At 39.9% G+C, this 16852-nt stretch overlaps 1 protein-coding gene across 1 annotated transcript in view; it reads left to right on the forward strand.

Moving 5' to 3' along the window:
• Positions 1-8101, forward strand: part of LOC307261036 (seizure protein 6 homolog) — a gene marked incomplete at both ends in the record, with an annotated part of 99332 nt that extends 91231 nt beyond the window's left edge. The window contains 7 exons of the mRNA XM_080041473.1: positions 2260-2456; positions 3402-3596; positions 4347-4538; positions 5081-5275; positions 5769-5804; positions 5905-6013; positions 7939-8101. Coding sequence (XP_079897599.1) covers positions 2260-2456; positions 3402-3596; positions 4347-4538; positions 5081-5275; positions 5769-5804; positions 5905-6013; positions 7939-8101 — 1087 coding nt within the window. The remainder of the gene's footprint in view (positions 1-2259; positions 2457-3401; positions 3597-4346; positions 4539-5080; positions 5276-5768; positions 5805-5904; positions 6014-7938) is intronic.
• Positions 8102-16852: the final 8751 nt, after the last annotated feature.

Genomic DNA, 16852 nt, shown 5'->3' on the forward strand with positions numbered 1-16852 from the left:
CAGACAATGGAACGAATGAAGTCATTCTTGTCATGTTCTTTTTGTCTAAAGCTTCTTTTTTTTTTGCCTTTGGGGGATTTCTCCAAGCCTCAATTAATGAACCTTGTGGGTCTAATTATGTCAGTTATTGGCTAATGTGAATAGTCAACAAATAAGGCAGGATTTGCTCCCCAGCCTGAGTCGGGTAAAGCTGAATTGGATGCATTTCATTGATCGTAACTGCAGCGTGTCTCTTCTCAGGAGAGATGGGCAAATTCTATGGGGGAGAGGTTGTGAATAAAAGATCAGGGAGACGTAAACAGACGTGGGTCATTTGCTTCTTTCCATCATCATAAGAGTCCGTGTCAATTGCAAATAAAGGGGCCATCACAGACTGTTTTTGTACCAAGAAAGCTGTATACACACAAGTTGTTTTGTCTGTGCATATTCAAATCTCATGGTCAGTGGTCTAGCCTAATGGGCTGTCTCTGTGAATGCCAGAAAAAAAAGGAAAGGGAAAGAGCGACAATCACAACACCAACGCAAGCTTTAATCTCAGTGCCTTAATGATTCAGCACAAATAGCCCTTTATGCATGCACCCAAATATTTTATTTAATCTAAGATCCAATTTTTTTACTGCATTTTTGTATTCTCCTGCATACTTAATGCTGGATTTAAATGTACAAACTGCATGCATCTTTTGGACTTTTCTACTTTATGACGTTGTATTCTAAGTGTGTTGGTTCATAGCAAAAAGGACACATTAAGGTTTAAAGGAATCTTTGACATAGTTTGACTTTCAAGTCTGTTTCTTTGTTCAGGTTGATTACCCTGTGCTAAGATTTTGAGTCACATTGATTAAATACAAATATTGCACCACCTGCGTCATTTATTAGTAGCATGCCGCTCTTGCTTTTTTTTACTGGAACCTAGCTTGGAGGAGTATATTTTCATGCAATTATTGCATCTGTGAATAGCGCATTGTCTCATAAGCCTCATTTACCTAGGCTATCTGGTAAATGTGTGCACTGGTTATACAATTTTACCTAAACAAATGAAAAACACAGAAAAAATTCCAGATGATTTGAGAACAAGGTGTGATCTCAACATTCTTGTTCTGCTGAAAAAAAGTGGTGGGCATATGAACTTCAATCACAACTTGAAAAAGCTGGGAGATTTATTATCTGGGAAAACACTTGAATGTGTGATAATACACAGTACATGGTGGGTATAGCATAGGTAACAGACTTGTGGCAGCATGGCATCGCACTTTTATTACAGTTTGTGGAATGTGAACACTGAACAATCATTCAGAGAGTGTGCAGTGCACCTTGTGCTTCAGGCACACACTGAACAACTAGTTTCTCCTGCTTATTATATCAGCAGGGAACTACAAATTCTCTGGTGTGTGTGTGTATGTGTGTGTGTGTGTCTGTGTGTGAATAAATGTCAGGCTTTACTGATGCTCTATAAATGGGGCAGGGGATATATAATTATCCAGATGGAAAAGGTTAATGCATTCGTACAGTAAGTTAATCACAGAAAGCAAGAGATTCTGTCAAACTGTGTCCTGGGCGGCCCCATATTGAGTTTTATGAGCACCGTGGTGTACCTGGCAACATTAAGATGTTTGGATTATTTATGTGTTTCTACAGTGTAATCCCAATTGCTGTGTATTGCAGCTTTTTTTTTTCTTGCACAGGTGTAGTGACCTGAAGGATAATATTATATCACGCTCATATATCTGCAGATATAAATGTAGTACATATTCATGAGAGCGATGTGTGTGTGTGTGTGTGTGTGGGGGGGGGGGGGCAGAGAGACACACATCATGCATTATTTAGTGTTTACTTCACATCAGATCCATCCAATATAAACAGAGTGAATATTTCCCAAGCACTGCTGACATTGCCTTATGCCATCGGCTTTTGCTTTCATCAACCGACAGAGGGTACCCAGTCATTTAACTGTTCGGGCTCTGAGCGAAACGTACATCAAACAGACGGCACAACCACACACATGACTTTCTTAAAGGGGGAGTCAGCAATTCTTGAGAATGCTTGTTGTCAAATTCACTTTTTGTAAAGAAAATTGTGAATATCTCATCACGATCGACTAACTCTCTAAAAAAAGGTGTTAATACACAGCCTAGGATCTGTAAATGGGCATGTTGATTCTCCAGAATCGCTGACTCCACCTTTAACCGTATAGTGTTATTTATAAAGAAAGCCTTCATTCACAGCATCAGGAATGTAACCGTTTTCTTGTGTCTCTTTTAGTCTCCATGTTGGCAAGAATGACCTGCTGACCTTCTACGATGGTGACGACCTGACCGCCAACATCCTGGGCCAATACAGTGGCACACGGCCACACTTCAAGCTCTACACCTCCATGGCTGATGTCACCATTCAATTCCAGTCGGATCCCGCCACCAACATCTACGGCTACAACAATGGTTTTGTGGTCCACTTCTTTGGTAAGCCTGTTCATCACTAGAACCCAGCTGGTTATAAATTATAGAAGGTAAAAAAAAAAGTCTATTTTACTCCTCTGCCTCTTTTCCCTTGCCTCTGTCTCGTCTTCCGGCTCATCCCAGGTGCACAGGATTAGATAGCAACAAGCGCGGAAACACAATAATAGGGTGCACTTGAAAATCAGCTGGTTTTTGCCCGATGCTTTGTGTTCTTCTTGGCCATGTATTGTACAGGCACAGATTGACTGCTGCCACACCACATGCTGTGTCCCTCCAAGCAAACATTACAAGCCTGTATTTACATTTCCCCCCTTCCCAAACTGCTGCTGTTTAGCGCACACGAAAACAGACCATTCTGCAGTGGTATTCATTAAGTGCAGATGTCTGATGCATATTCAGGAAACTCGCCGTGTGGCACTATACATAATCTTGGTCCCGTAACAAATTGAAATGTAGCATTATTACAGTATTTTCTGTGCCATCGTATGTCCTCATTGTTCAAGAGATTCACTGCCATATGCACAACAGGTACAGCAGCAGTCGTTGGCAATTAAATTCTTGAGTCCCCTGGCTCCCTTCAACAAAGCAATGTAAAAAAAGAAAATGGTTAAGAGAAACACACAAGTGAAGAGAGCAACCTGAGACCTACATAAACACAAACGTAGTGCAAGGACACAGTGAGATAAGGTGCTCCATATACAAAGTAGAAATGCAATATAAAATAAAATGTAGAGAAAATAGAATACTGTGCAGGGAATAGAATAAGTACAGCATATACAAGTTATGAGTGGTAAATATGACAAATATGTATGTGCAGCATGAACGTTTGTGTCTTGTTGTGTCAACATATAGGTTACCAATCATTCTTAATGTGCCTTGCCCATTCATTTTCTTCTTCTCTGCCCTATACCAACACACATGCAACACCAACTGCTCCAACTACAACAGAGGTGCCGAGGAACGACACCTGCTCCGAGCTGCCAGAGATCACCAACGGCTGGAAGAGCACATCCCACCCTGACCTCATCCACGGCACAGTCATCACCTACCAGTGCTACCCCGGGTTTGAACTGACAGGCTCCGAGATCCTCATGTGCCAGTGGGACCTATCCTGGAGCGGGGATGTGCCCAGATGTGAGGAAGGTGAGAGCAAGCACACGGAAAAACCCAAGAATAGATATACAGAGGTCATAGTTTAGAGGGGGAGCTCATTTGTATGCATTCTCAAGAACATACAAACTGTAGTGTTTGTGAAAGTGTGAATACCGTTTTTGTTTAAGCCGTCCATCTTTTTTTTTTGCAAAGATTTGTTTTTATTAACAGATGTTCAAATTACAGCACAATTGCAGTTGAAGCAATGTGTCATGATCCATTCATGCTTTTGAAAAATATTATTTACTGAAGTAAAAGTACAGAAAAACCTTTCAGAAATGAGTTATATCTCAATATAGACAAAGAAAACAGGTTAATACTCAACCTAATGAAAATTTGGATGTACTCATTAATGTGTATACATTCATGAATTGATCGGAAATGTGCACCAAAATACTAGCCCACCTCTTTTTTACCCACCTTATACTACAAACTGGTGTTTTTCCTATGACAACTATGAAGTAGGACTCCACCAATTTTACACATGTGTTAAGTTGCATGAAGGTTTGTTTGCCCTTCATCTGATCATATACATAAAGTGATGTAACTTAAGTCTCGGGTTAAATCACAGGACTACAACTCTGTGTGTGTGCTCGTCATGTCAGCTTGAGATCATGATGGCTCTTTGAAATACCTATTAGGAATTTACTTTGTTAAATAAAGCAGTTTGTATGACTCTACCACCACCAATGTCAATGATAGCCCTCAATCCTCACCATTTGTGTTTTTGTGATGCACCAGTTATGACATGTCAGGACCCTGGGAACGTGGAGCACAGTCACAGGGTGCTAACAGGCAGTCGCTTCATCGTTGGATCGACTGTGCAGTTTGTCTGTGATAAAGGCTACGTCCTGTCTGGCAACAGCCTCCTCACCTGCTACAACCGAGGGTCAGCCACACCCAAGTGGAACGAGAGGCTGCCCAAGTGTGTCCGTAAGTCACAAATACACATATGAGTGGACACACACACACACACACACACACACACACACACACACACACACACACACACACACACACACACACACACACACACACACACATGATGTCACACTGGTAATGACAAAATAACTCACAAAGCATGGTTGCGTTCCTAAATTTAATTTCCATTTCTGTAAACCGACTTCACATATTACCTTTTGACAAAACGTCTGTGATATTTCAAAAATGATTGTGTCCTAATTTAATACTTTATTGATAAAGGGTCCTTTAAGGAGTCAATTCTATCTCTTGATTGATTTTTTTATGCCAAATCATGCCCTTGTACATGGAACATAAAATCCTTTACAAAGTTACAGTAATATAACCCTCAGCACCCCATGAAGTACAAAACGATAAAGTCTATCTTGCTAATCAATATACATGTATGTGTTTATATGGGTGTCAGTGCTTCTGCTGTTGAAAAAATGAAAGAAGCAAAATCATATAGGCCTATATATATGCAGTATATATAAAATAATTCCCCTGCCTCTCAGCTGAAAAGTACGAGCCGTGCAGGAACCCTGGGGCTGCCTCCACCAGCATGCAGAGCTCTGAGAAGGCTTTCTACCAGGCAGGAGAGATGCTGACCTTCTCCTGCCACTCAGGCTATGAGCTGCTGGGCCACGCCACCATCTACTGCATGCCCGGACACCCCTCACAATGGAACAGCACTCCCCCGGCCTGCAGAGGTAAACCAGGCCCACACACTGTAAAGCAAGCTTATCATATTATGTGTGTGTGTGTGTATTATTTTTGAATGCAAAGTACTAATGGTTATGCTTAAAGGTGGAGTCAGCAATTTTAGAGAATGCTTGTTAACAAAAATCACTCTTTCTCGAAGTCAGTGAATATCTCCTCACAACCAGTTCGTACTGTGTGTGCTCCGGAAAAAAATTGCTATGTTGGGTCCCATTTGTTAATATACCCTTTGTTTACATGTTTACAGAGCTTGGGCTATGTATTAACACCAGATAAGACAGGTAGAGGAGATGTTGACTGAATTGGATGTTTTTTTTTCCAATTCAGTGAATATCTCCTCATGACCCACAAAGAAAATTGGAAAAAAAAGTGTATGAGTGCAAGCGTTCTCCAAAATGGCTGACTCTGCATTAAAGTGAAATATTTTGTTACACAATTCTGGTCCGAATACTGACTAAACTGAAACTCTGTCTTTTTTTGCAGCCTCCACCCAATATGTGAACGAACGCAGGCTAGACGGTGGGTCATTGAAACATTACAGGGACAGAATATTGATATTTCTCTTTGGTGCATAATTCACAGAAATAATACCTGTTGTTGTCTTTTTTTCCCCTTCTAGTTGTCAATATGGATTACAGCATGGAGGGGACCAATATTGCCCTTGCAGTTTTAATTCCAGCTGCAATGATCTTGGTGGTTGTCCTCGCGATTTATGTCTACGTTGCAAAGTAAGTTATAACTTAAAGTTGTACTGCGTAACTATGTTACAGCAATTTTGTGGTCTCTTTATTGACTGCTCTGACATCTCTAAATAATAAGCCAAATAGTTATCCAAAGCATGTTTGTGATTTTATGTTTGTCACTTTAAATACAGTATCTCACAAAAGTGAGTACACCCCTAACATTTCTTCAAATATTTCATTATATCTTTCCATGCGACAACACTGAATAAATGACACTTTGATACAATGTCAAGTAGTCAGTGTACAGCTTGTATAACAGTGTAAATTTACTGTCCCCTCAAAATAACTCGACACACAGCCATTAATGTCTAAACTGTTGGCAACAAAAGTGAGTACACCCCTAAGAAAAAATGTCCAAATTGGGCCCAAAGTGTCAATATTTTGTTTTGCCATCATTATTTTCTATCACTGCCTTAACCCTCTTGGGCATGTAGTTCACTAGAGCTTCACAGGTTGCAACTGGAACCCTCTTCTACCCATTCATGACGACATCAAGGAGCTGGTGGATATTAGAGTCCTTGCGCTCCTCCATCTCCCGTTTGAGGATGCCCCAAAGATGCTCAATAGGGTTTAAGACTGGAGACATGCTTGGCCAGTCCATAACCTTTACCCTCAGCTTCTTTAGCAAGCCAGTGGTCGTTCGGAGGTGTGTTTGGGGTCGTTATCATGTTGCAGTACTGCCCTGCGGCCCAGTTTATGAAGGGAGGGGATCATGCTCTGCTTCAGTATGTCACAGTACATGTTAGAATTCAATGAACTGTAGATCCCCAGTGCTGGCAGCACTCATGCAGCCCCAGACCATGACACTCCAAACACCATGCTTGACTCTAGGCAAGACACACTTGTCTTTGTACTCCTCACCTGGTTGCCGCTCCACACTCTTAACACCATCTGAACCAAATAAATGTATTTTGGTCTCATCAGACCACAGGACATGGTTGCAGTAATCCATGTCTGTTAAGTAAGTAAGCCGTAGTCTGTTTGTCTTCAGCAAAACTTTTTGTGGGGTTTCTTGTGCATCATCTTTAGAATAGGCTTCCTTCTGGGATGACAGCCATGCAGACCAGTATGATGCAGAGTGCGGCGTATGATCTGAGCACTGACAGGTTGACCCCCCACCCCTTCAAGCCCTTCAGCAATGCTGGCAGCACTCATACGTCTATTTTCCAAAGCCAACCTCTGTGTACGACGCTGACCACGTGCACTCAACCTTCGTAAACTGGGCCGCAGGGTGGTATTGCAACATGATAACGACCCCAAACACACCTCCAAGATGACCAGTGGCTTGCTAAAAAAGCTGAGGGTAAAGGTTATGGCCTGGCCAAGCATGTCTCCAGACCTAAACCCTATTGAGCATCTTTGGGGCATCCTCAAACAGAAGGTGGAGGAGCGCAAGGTCTTTAATATCCACCAGCTCTGTGATGCTGTCATAAATGGGTGGAAGAGGGTTCCAGTTGCAACCTGTGAAGCTCTAGTGAACTACATGCCCAAGAGGGTTAAGGCAGTGCTGGAAAATAATGGTGGCCACACAAAATATTTACACTTTGGGCCCGATTTGTAAATTTTTTCTAAGGGGTGTACTCACTTTTGTTGCCAGCAGTTTAGACATTAATGGCTGTGTGTCGAGTTATTTTGAGGGGACAGTAAATTTACACTGTTATACAAGCTGTACACTGACTACTTTACATTGTATCAAAGTGTCATTTCTTCAGTGTTGTCCCATGGAAAGATATAATGAAAAATGTGAAGAAATGTAAGGGGTGTACTCACTTTTGTGAGATACTGTACATTTCTTTTTTAGAATGGAAAATTGTACATTATGCACGTACTTAAGCTGTATTTGTTTAATTTGGAATCAAATTAACTTTCCACTTTCAACTTTTCCCTGCTTTTTCACCCTTTTTACTCAGACTCCAAGGGAAGACGATCAGAATGCCAACGTCCGCGCCACCGTACGACAACATGACAGAAGAGTCCGCATTCGAAAACCCCATATATGAGAGCGCCGGCGTAAGTACAGACGAGATGAACATGCAGGATGTGGATTCACACAACACCAGTGTGCTGTCCTGATCCGTCTCCCTGTCTGTGCTGTTCATCCTGAGGCGTCATTCCATCTTTCACCAGCAGACGGCACCCTCCTCCTCTACCTCCACTTCCATCTGTCATCTCCATAGCTGTCACCTGTAAGAGCTAGTGGTCTTTAGCATGCTCACAAAAACATCACTAAAGGACACTTTTCGCCCCAACTCATTCTGTGGTCAGAAGGCATTTTGCATCCTCCATATCCATATTTCAGAAAACTTCATCAACGACGAGAGAGAGTGACATATTAGACTTGCATTGCATCATTCCCAGTTGTGGTTTGTCATCTCTTACCTATTGTCATCCAAATGTATCACATTGTATGTTGTAATCGCAGCAGTTGTGTGAATGCAATTTTGCAAGTGTAAAAACACCTGTTATAATGTTTTTTTCCCCCTTTAGAATTAACGGTATAATTCATTCATAGTATGGACACATAGCACAAGTGTGATCACAGGCTCAATCACAGTTAATGTGCTATCAAAAAGCTGTTTAGTTATTTTACCATGGCTTTCATTGTACCTCTAGGTAACTGTAGTTTCCCACTGACTTATTAATCACAATGCTATATATATCCAAGGGGGAAACTAGCACATAGCCATATTGGATAATGTGGATATAATTCATCTCTGGTTCATTTTTCCTTGCTGGTCTCATTTGTGACTGGAGCATCCTCTGCTTTTTTTTCCCATGATCCTCCAGCAATGGCATTCCCATTCTAGATACTAAACCGTACCAGTCTGTCCACCTTGGCTGTACTGCCAAACAACTACTGAGGTGAGATCCCCTTCTGAGGCCGATATCATATCTCACTCACCGCCACCTCATACCATTTTTAACCTGCACCTTTCCAAACCTGACGCATATTTGAATGTGGCTTTAATTGGTGCTTTATATGCATAGTTCTCTCAAAATGCCCCAATAATTCTGTCCTTTCTTCAACTTATGGTTGATGTCTGAACCATAGACCCTATGGTGTAATCTAAAGCCATATATTTAGAATATATACAAAACAACATAGTGTTGAGTTGTGTGTGTATATTCATGATAAATTTGGCCTCTTTTCTTTGGAGGTGTTCAATAATCCTTACATGAATAAAAAACACCTTATAACGTACATTATGTTTCCAGTCCCAACAGCTTTAGGCCACTTTTTCAAACTTTCATTCACTTGAAAGCCCCCTCCCCCTCCCTGTCCCCCTATCTGTCATGTTAACATTTCATGATAGTTGATGATGTTCTGGTGTCATGTTACAATAAATGATTGTGTGTGTGCGATTGTAACATCTGCATCATATATTGTCATTGGTGTCTTTTGAAGCATATAGTTGAAGCACTTTATTTTGTTACTTGCAAGTTGCTTAAGAACAGTTTGGTGAGATGAACTGAAGTTGCCAACAGATAAATAGATGTAGAACAGATGAGGAATAACTGGGATAAAGCAAAACCCCCTATATGATCAGTTTACTTTATTTGTATCCATAAGGTTTACACAATACTCTTAGACACATGTAAAACTGTTGCTGGAAAAACTGGAGTCTTTTGTTCAACAGTAGTCATTAATGTTGCGTTTAATCAAATTATATACACTTTTGATAAAATATGCAAACGGAAATTAGTTGTCCATCCTAAGTAACATTTATCTTTTCTCATGATGTCATTATTTCTCTTTCTGACATTGAAATGAATGTTCTCTCATTTCAGGTGTATTATAATATTCAAGAAAAATACTGATCAATTCTTTCTTTTATCATAAATCCTCATGTCAGCTCTATAGAGAAGATATATGTTACCATTCATTCTCACGGGTCATTATCCATCACGTATGTCAAATGGAAAAGGATAGAACTGAATAAAGAAAACATAATTGTTTTACTATTTTGGAGTTCAATGAATGTTCATTTGTGCATCACCGATTACACTGTATCCACCATCATTACGATTCCCTTTGTAACCGATGTATTTGTCTGGTCTTTACAGGGCAAATGAAAAAGATTGAGACGTGTCCCATTTAGGAGACCTTAAAGCAGGGGATTTGCTCAAGCTTTTTTTGCCTTTTGGAAGCCTCTCTGCACTGCTCATCTTTTCCTCCAGCCTCTTTTGTTCCTGCAAAAAAAGAAGAAAAAAAAAAGATTTCTCACCATTTTCCCCCTCTGTGTGGATTACTGTAAATATGTCTTTCTTTCCTCAGTCGAAACAAACCTGTGGATCACCATGGTGATATTTTTATAAAGTAAAATTGCTGATGGCCGTCGGTGATTGTATGTTTTGGAGTACTTTTTTCGATGCCCCGAGCCAGTAGCAATTAGAGGTTGGCAGGAAATTGTGCTTTGATTGTTGAGATCTGTTGGATACAAATTCCCCCGTCATCATTGTCGCCTAACGCTCTCTGGAGACTTGCCATCATTATTTTTTCTTTTCTTTGTGTGTGTGTGTGTGTACGGGTCTGCTATTTGTAAATAAACTGCCTGTCCAATACGAGTGCCTCACGACTGACTATAACCTGAGAAAATCATGTGTAAATTTAGTTTTTTTTGCAAAAGTGGGTGTTTTGGTTTAACTATTATTCATTTTATTTTATTTTAAGGGCCTGGCATTCTTACCACTCCACACTGTGTTCAATTGTTTCCATCCATACAGTATACAGTCTATTTTAAACATGCAAAAGCAAATGATGCCAGATATTTTCCTACCAAGCTGATATGTGGTTCCATAGCCTTTCTCTACAGCCTCAGACCCATTTTATCATACGGGAACCAATACATAACTTTGTTCATCTGCCTCAAAGGATATATTAGAAATGTGTTCATTTGTGTATATGTTCTATATATGGTTGCTCCTCTCAGCATTAGTACACTATGAGATCAAACCCAGCCAAACCCAGTAATTACATACAGTTACCAAATTATTTAAACTAACCCACTGATGCAGGCTGTTGAGTCGAACATAACATTGATTCCTGCTTTGAAAATAAGTGAACAGTGTGCTTAAGCAAATCCTTATTTAACAGACGGGTTCTCACATGTTGTATTGATGCATTTGCTCATTTTAAATTTGTAGATAGACCTCCCATCTTCCATGCTTATCCTTTATACTCCAACACATCTTTCTTTCAGCGTCACAGCTGGTCCAACCACATACAGGAAATCATATCACCTTCAAGTATCTATTAGTCCTCTGATGAATAATAAAATGAATTGTTGTTTAACGTAGTGTCATTGACTCATTAATGATGTTGTTTATGGTTCATAACGTACAGCAAACCAATTAAAGCAACCCTTACTGGCTTCAGACAGTAAGATATAAATGAAAATAGTGTTTTTTTATTCCATGACTTACTAATTATCAGACCTACTATTCACATCAGGTTAAAATATAGTCGATTTGTGCAATTGGAAGGGGATTTTGACAGTATGAAGAAGTCACAGGATAAATGGGTCCACTGAATGATTCCATTTAGCTGCTTTGGGGTAGGACTGGAAAAACCTGAATTGAACCATTGTCAACATTGTGAGTAACACCTGTGTTTTTACATGATGTCTGCTGTTAAACATAACAAAACAAAGATCCCATGTTCAGCAGGGTTAGATTTTGAATACTTCATGAATCAATTTGACTCGCTCAAGCAGCAGCATAAACACATTAAGAATATCTGCCATACGTTGCGGACCAAATTGTCATACATTTTTGCACCACTAGATGGCAGCATGATAAAAGGTAGGACATGAGAACTGCACATGAGGTAAAGTTCATAGCCTCAAACCTTGTTATTCTCGTAATGAAATTCGTATTCAACTTATATTTTTGCATTATATTGTAGATAAAAAAATAAAACATTGAAAGTTGAATCAATTAAATTATTAATTGATTTATTAATTTAAAAAAATTAAGAATTCAAGTTTCAGGTAAATAAGAAGCAAATTAATCAACACAAACGTTTATTTATTTCCGGGGGGTTTTGTCAAGCATTTTATAAGCACACATTCTATCTTATATAGGTTTTTACATAGTGGGTTACAGTAAGGCACATTATATTGACTCCGTTAACCTGGCCTAAATCTGACCTGTCCTTTTTTTTTTTTTTTTTTACCAGACTCTTTATTTTGTGCCTGTGTATATGGTGGGACTGATTTGTCTCAGTCACCCTTGGTTTTTCGGCTGAGTTTTCAGTCTGATGCAGGCTGCCGTGCTATGCGCAGTTTGTGGCCATTAGCATGTAAATGTCCTGCACAGTCAATCTACAAGGTGGCAATCTAGGTCAATGAAAAAGACCACTGATGAGCTACCTGAGGATCTCTTTTAACTCAATCTCTTTGTTAACGATAACCTCATTGAGTGACTCATTGTCTGCCATCATAAAGAATCCCAAATATAAAAATATATTTAAAACGCAGTTGGGCCTATTTGTGTGTTTTTGTTTGAGCCAAACAAACAGCCAAATCCAAATACATGTTTCTCATCAGTGACCATCCTCTTTCTGTTGCTAGGATAACCAATTATAATGTTATAAAAGTGGCGTCAACGTTTTTGGATTAGTATTTAGTTGGCATCACCTTATCAATAAAGGACCAGGAACTAGAGTGGAATATTACACTTCTGTTTGCAAAAGTAAACAGATGACACATGTATAAAATAACTTGTACTGTGTTGTTATACCATAGACTTACATTCTGCAAATCCCAAATGCAGCCAAGTCGAGTCTATGTTTTTGCTGTGTAAGTTGCGGCAGTAGCCAACACACAGAGTGGAAAAAATGGTACTTGATGGGCTAGCTACGGACAAATAAAAAATATAGGTGGGTGGGTAAGGGAACATACCGTATACCTATTCATATCTGTCTATCAATCACCAGAAAGTGTGTCTTGTGTGGGCTCCATTGTTATTGTAGAGGGGTTAGTTTTACTTTGTAGCCAACAGGTGGCAGTCTGGTACCAACTCAGTTTTCTAAGGGGTTTCAGTCAGTGCATCATGAAGACACTCTTTAACACCCAGCATGCACTAGTGTTGGGCTCGGATGGTCCACAATTAAACTAAAATGCCCTACTCACAATCCAACGGAGACCAGGAGGACATGGCAATTAACCCACTAATACAGCAGACCATTAGACCTCCCTCCATGTGTCGGCAGCTGCAGGGCATACAGTGGGCTTTGGGATATATACGTATTATGAGGGATAGTTTAATGTAATGACCCATTCAAAGAGTTCTCAGGAAACAGTATGCAGTCAGGAACATTTAGCAGCATCGTATGCCCAGTAAAACACGTGGGTGGACATATTTATAAGAAGGGAAAACAGTTTTAATATTAGCAGTGGCTATTCAAATGAATACAATCAACCATTAAATGCTTTTTATTTGCAGGTTGACCCAGGCCTAAAGATGCATCGGTATACAACCATTGTCTAATGACTGTCTCACCATACAGTATAACAGATTAGTCGAAGTGGCTTTCTTTTTTATTATTTTTTGTATTCTTGTCTATCTGAATTACATTTCATTAATCAGGGCTTTGATGGTACACCCTGAGGCTGCCATAATTTTTTATTTTTTTTGTGTGACAGACAGCTATCTCTCCCCAAAGCGTGGTTCAATTAATCCGATTAATATGCCATTAAGACATTACAGCATGGAAAAAAATGCAGTATCAATCCATAAATAAGTATTGGAACATGTTACATGTTAAAGCTGCCTCTCCTTTAAGGTAGCACCAGTTGCAGGAGAAATGATGGTTGGTACCGGGGGCCGGCTGTTACTCCACTCAGGTTCTGACTTTTCAAGCTTAACCTTTGACCTACAGTGTGAAGGGCCAACACAGGTCTTTTTTTTGTATGCTTGTCTGTGCACCATAATCATTTGAAGAAATAAAGTACATGCATGTAAGTTCAATGACTATTGTCTTGTTTTTACACCTACACACCTTGTGTGGCTTTTTAATGGCAGTTTTCATTTAGCTTTTATTCACTTATTAATAGATATCTGTTATTGATACAGTCATAAATATAGACTGATTTTGGAGGTGCATGATCACCAATGTTGTATGACTGAGAAGTAATGTGGAGGTAGAGAAATACAAAATGACATAATTTGAATAATAATTTAGCAAATATTTTCTGCAACTTAGCACTTAATGTAAATTTAACACTGTCCAATAATGAAAGACAAGACTAAAAGTAATTCCTTTTCCCCGTCATTCAATATGCAAAAATACATGTCCTCTTCTTCTTAATGTCTTTATTGCTATAGTTTTCATGGGAGAAAGATTCTCCAGTGTTTCTACTATATAGCCCTGCTGTGTTCGTAACAGTCCCCCGGGGAGAAATGGTGAAATGATGAGACAGGCAGCCATGTCATATCGCCCAGACAGGGCTCACACAGTCTTTGTTATTACAAAGTGCAGCCTCAGGAAGCCATTTTGCACAAAACAAAGGGTAAGCCCTCTGCACGCCTCTGGTGTTGCTTGATGTGGCAAGATGCCAAACCTCCCTCTCCAGCATATGTAGGGGGTCAGGGCTCCCCTAATGCCCTCAGATCACTGAGACTCGTGTAAACAAAGCACTGCTTGGATTAGCTTCCATCCCCAACCTCTGGACCCCCTACCGGCACAGCTGAACTCAGACAGAGATCGACATATATATACATTTTCATCTTGTATTTATTTTAAAGGCACATCAAATTACTTTCTTTCTTGTTCGAAAATGTCTCTTCCTAGACAAGGACCCATTAGACATTCTGAAAGTAAAGCTATAGTGCGTAACATTTACATATTAATGAATGTCGGTTACATTCAAGCCTTTGCCAAATCAGTTGACACAAAGTTGATTAAACCTATCAGCTCCACAAAACTCTCTCTGTATTTCCATGGCAGTATGGCAGCGTTTACAAACTGGTGTCGGCATGTCGCACCCCAACACTGGCGCAGTAGGTCAGAAAAATCCCAAGAAATGTTTCAGTTGTTGATTCTAATGCTAAGAGAAAACCTGGACGTACAGCAGAAGGAATAAAATCCATGAATGATCACAGAAGGCTTACCTCATGTAGATGCGCCAACAGTGTTGTTGTAATTACTCCAAATTACTCATGGGGGCGACAGAAGTTACACACTCCACCTTGGATTATTTTAGGGAATATCGTCATTTATATGATAGGATGGGTGTATGAAATTGTAGGGGAGAACGGGGTAAGTGGGCACACTTTTTACTCTAGTGAGAATTGCTCATCACCTCACAACTAACCCCATCAAGGGGTCGGTTGTCACACACTATGGGGTTGTTTGTCACAACGTTATCTTAATGGGAATAATCTTAAAAAGAAGGCAATAAAGCAGTACTAAATTTTAAAGTTTAATTGCATTGTCAAGTTGACAAATAAGCCTACATAACTTACTATAGCCTTGGCAGCTTGTCTAGTTTGGGATGCACTGGGTTGTTTTGATTTTGTTGCCCTTTTTTCTTTTGCATGCTAGCTGCCTTTTCCTGCTCTATTCTTTCCTTCTCTGGGTTGTCAGTGAGGATACAGCTTGACTATTTCTTGCGTTTTTTGGGTTCCTTTTCTGGCTGCAGCCTTTGGGTAAAAACAGGTGATAACCAACCCCCCCAAAAATGTGACGACCAACCCCAACTTGAATTTCTTGCTAGCATCAAGGCCAACAACCATCTGACAACTATTTAGCTTGCTATCCACAATCTAAACTATAGTTTACCCTTCACACTTTTTATCGGTAACAAGTGTTTTTGTTATAAACCCATTGTGTAAAAGCCTAGAAGAAAAATACAGAGGAGCTAAATATTTTCAATTTGACATGAAAAATACAAACAGTCCTCTAACCTCAAATTCAGCAGTCTAACTCCAAGGAAGACTATGTAGGTGACCTCTGATCCCAATTCTGGATATTTACATATCAAAATTTCACAGACAGCGCCTTCTGGTTCCGAGATATAACGATTGTGACAACCAACCCGTGTGACATATAACCCCGTTCTCCCCTATAATACGTTTTAATATTTCTTATCAGGAGACTAGAAGATAATCACTGTGTTAAACAATCATTGTTTGCATTTTGTGTGTACTTTGATTTTTTCAGCCTTCCTTGCAAAATGCCATTCACTGCCACTTATGGGGAACTGATGTTGAAGATCCCTCTCTTTGAGGCTAGAGTGTTTCTCCACAGGTTATTGAGCATGTGAAATATCTACGCAAGCCCTTTGCGTTTACATTGATATCACATATTTTCAATTTCAGAGTAGATTTGGCTTGACACGGTTCCCATCATGGTTCATCTATTATACCTCTTTATGGCCAGTCAGACGCAGCTAAAGACATTCTGACCAGTGGAATGTAGCGGGAAAAGGGAATACACTCCTTGCACTCGCACGTGTAGAGTGAAGGTGATTTGTTTACTGGCAAAGACATATGCCGCTTGATGATTAGAGCTATAGAGTGTAACCTTTTCAATATACATATGTATTAATCGCCAAATGAGTTTACACAAAGTTGAAGCCTATCAACTCTGCAAAACTCTCTCTGTATTTGTCAGTATGGCAGCATTTACAAACTGGTTTCGCCCCCTGACACCGGCACAGGAGCTCAGAGAAATGTTTCAGTTGTTGATTTAACTGCTAAGAAAAAACCTGGGCATACAGCAGAAGGTGTAAAAATCCATGCCCGATCACCGAACGCTTACCTCATGTAGATACGCTGACATTGTAATTACTCAGAATTCCTCAAGGGGGAAACAGAAGT

This window comes from Ammodytes marinus (assembly GCF_949987685.1).
Source record: "Ammodytes marinus genome assembly, chromosome: 14".
Lineage (NCBI taxonomy): Eukaryota > Metazoa > Chordata > Actinopteri > Uranoscopiformes > Ammodytidae > Ammodytes > Ammodytes marinus.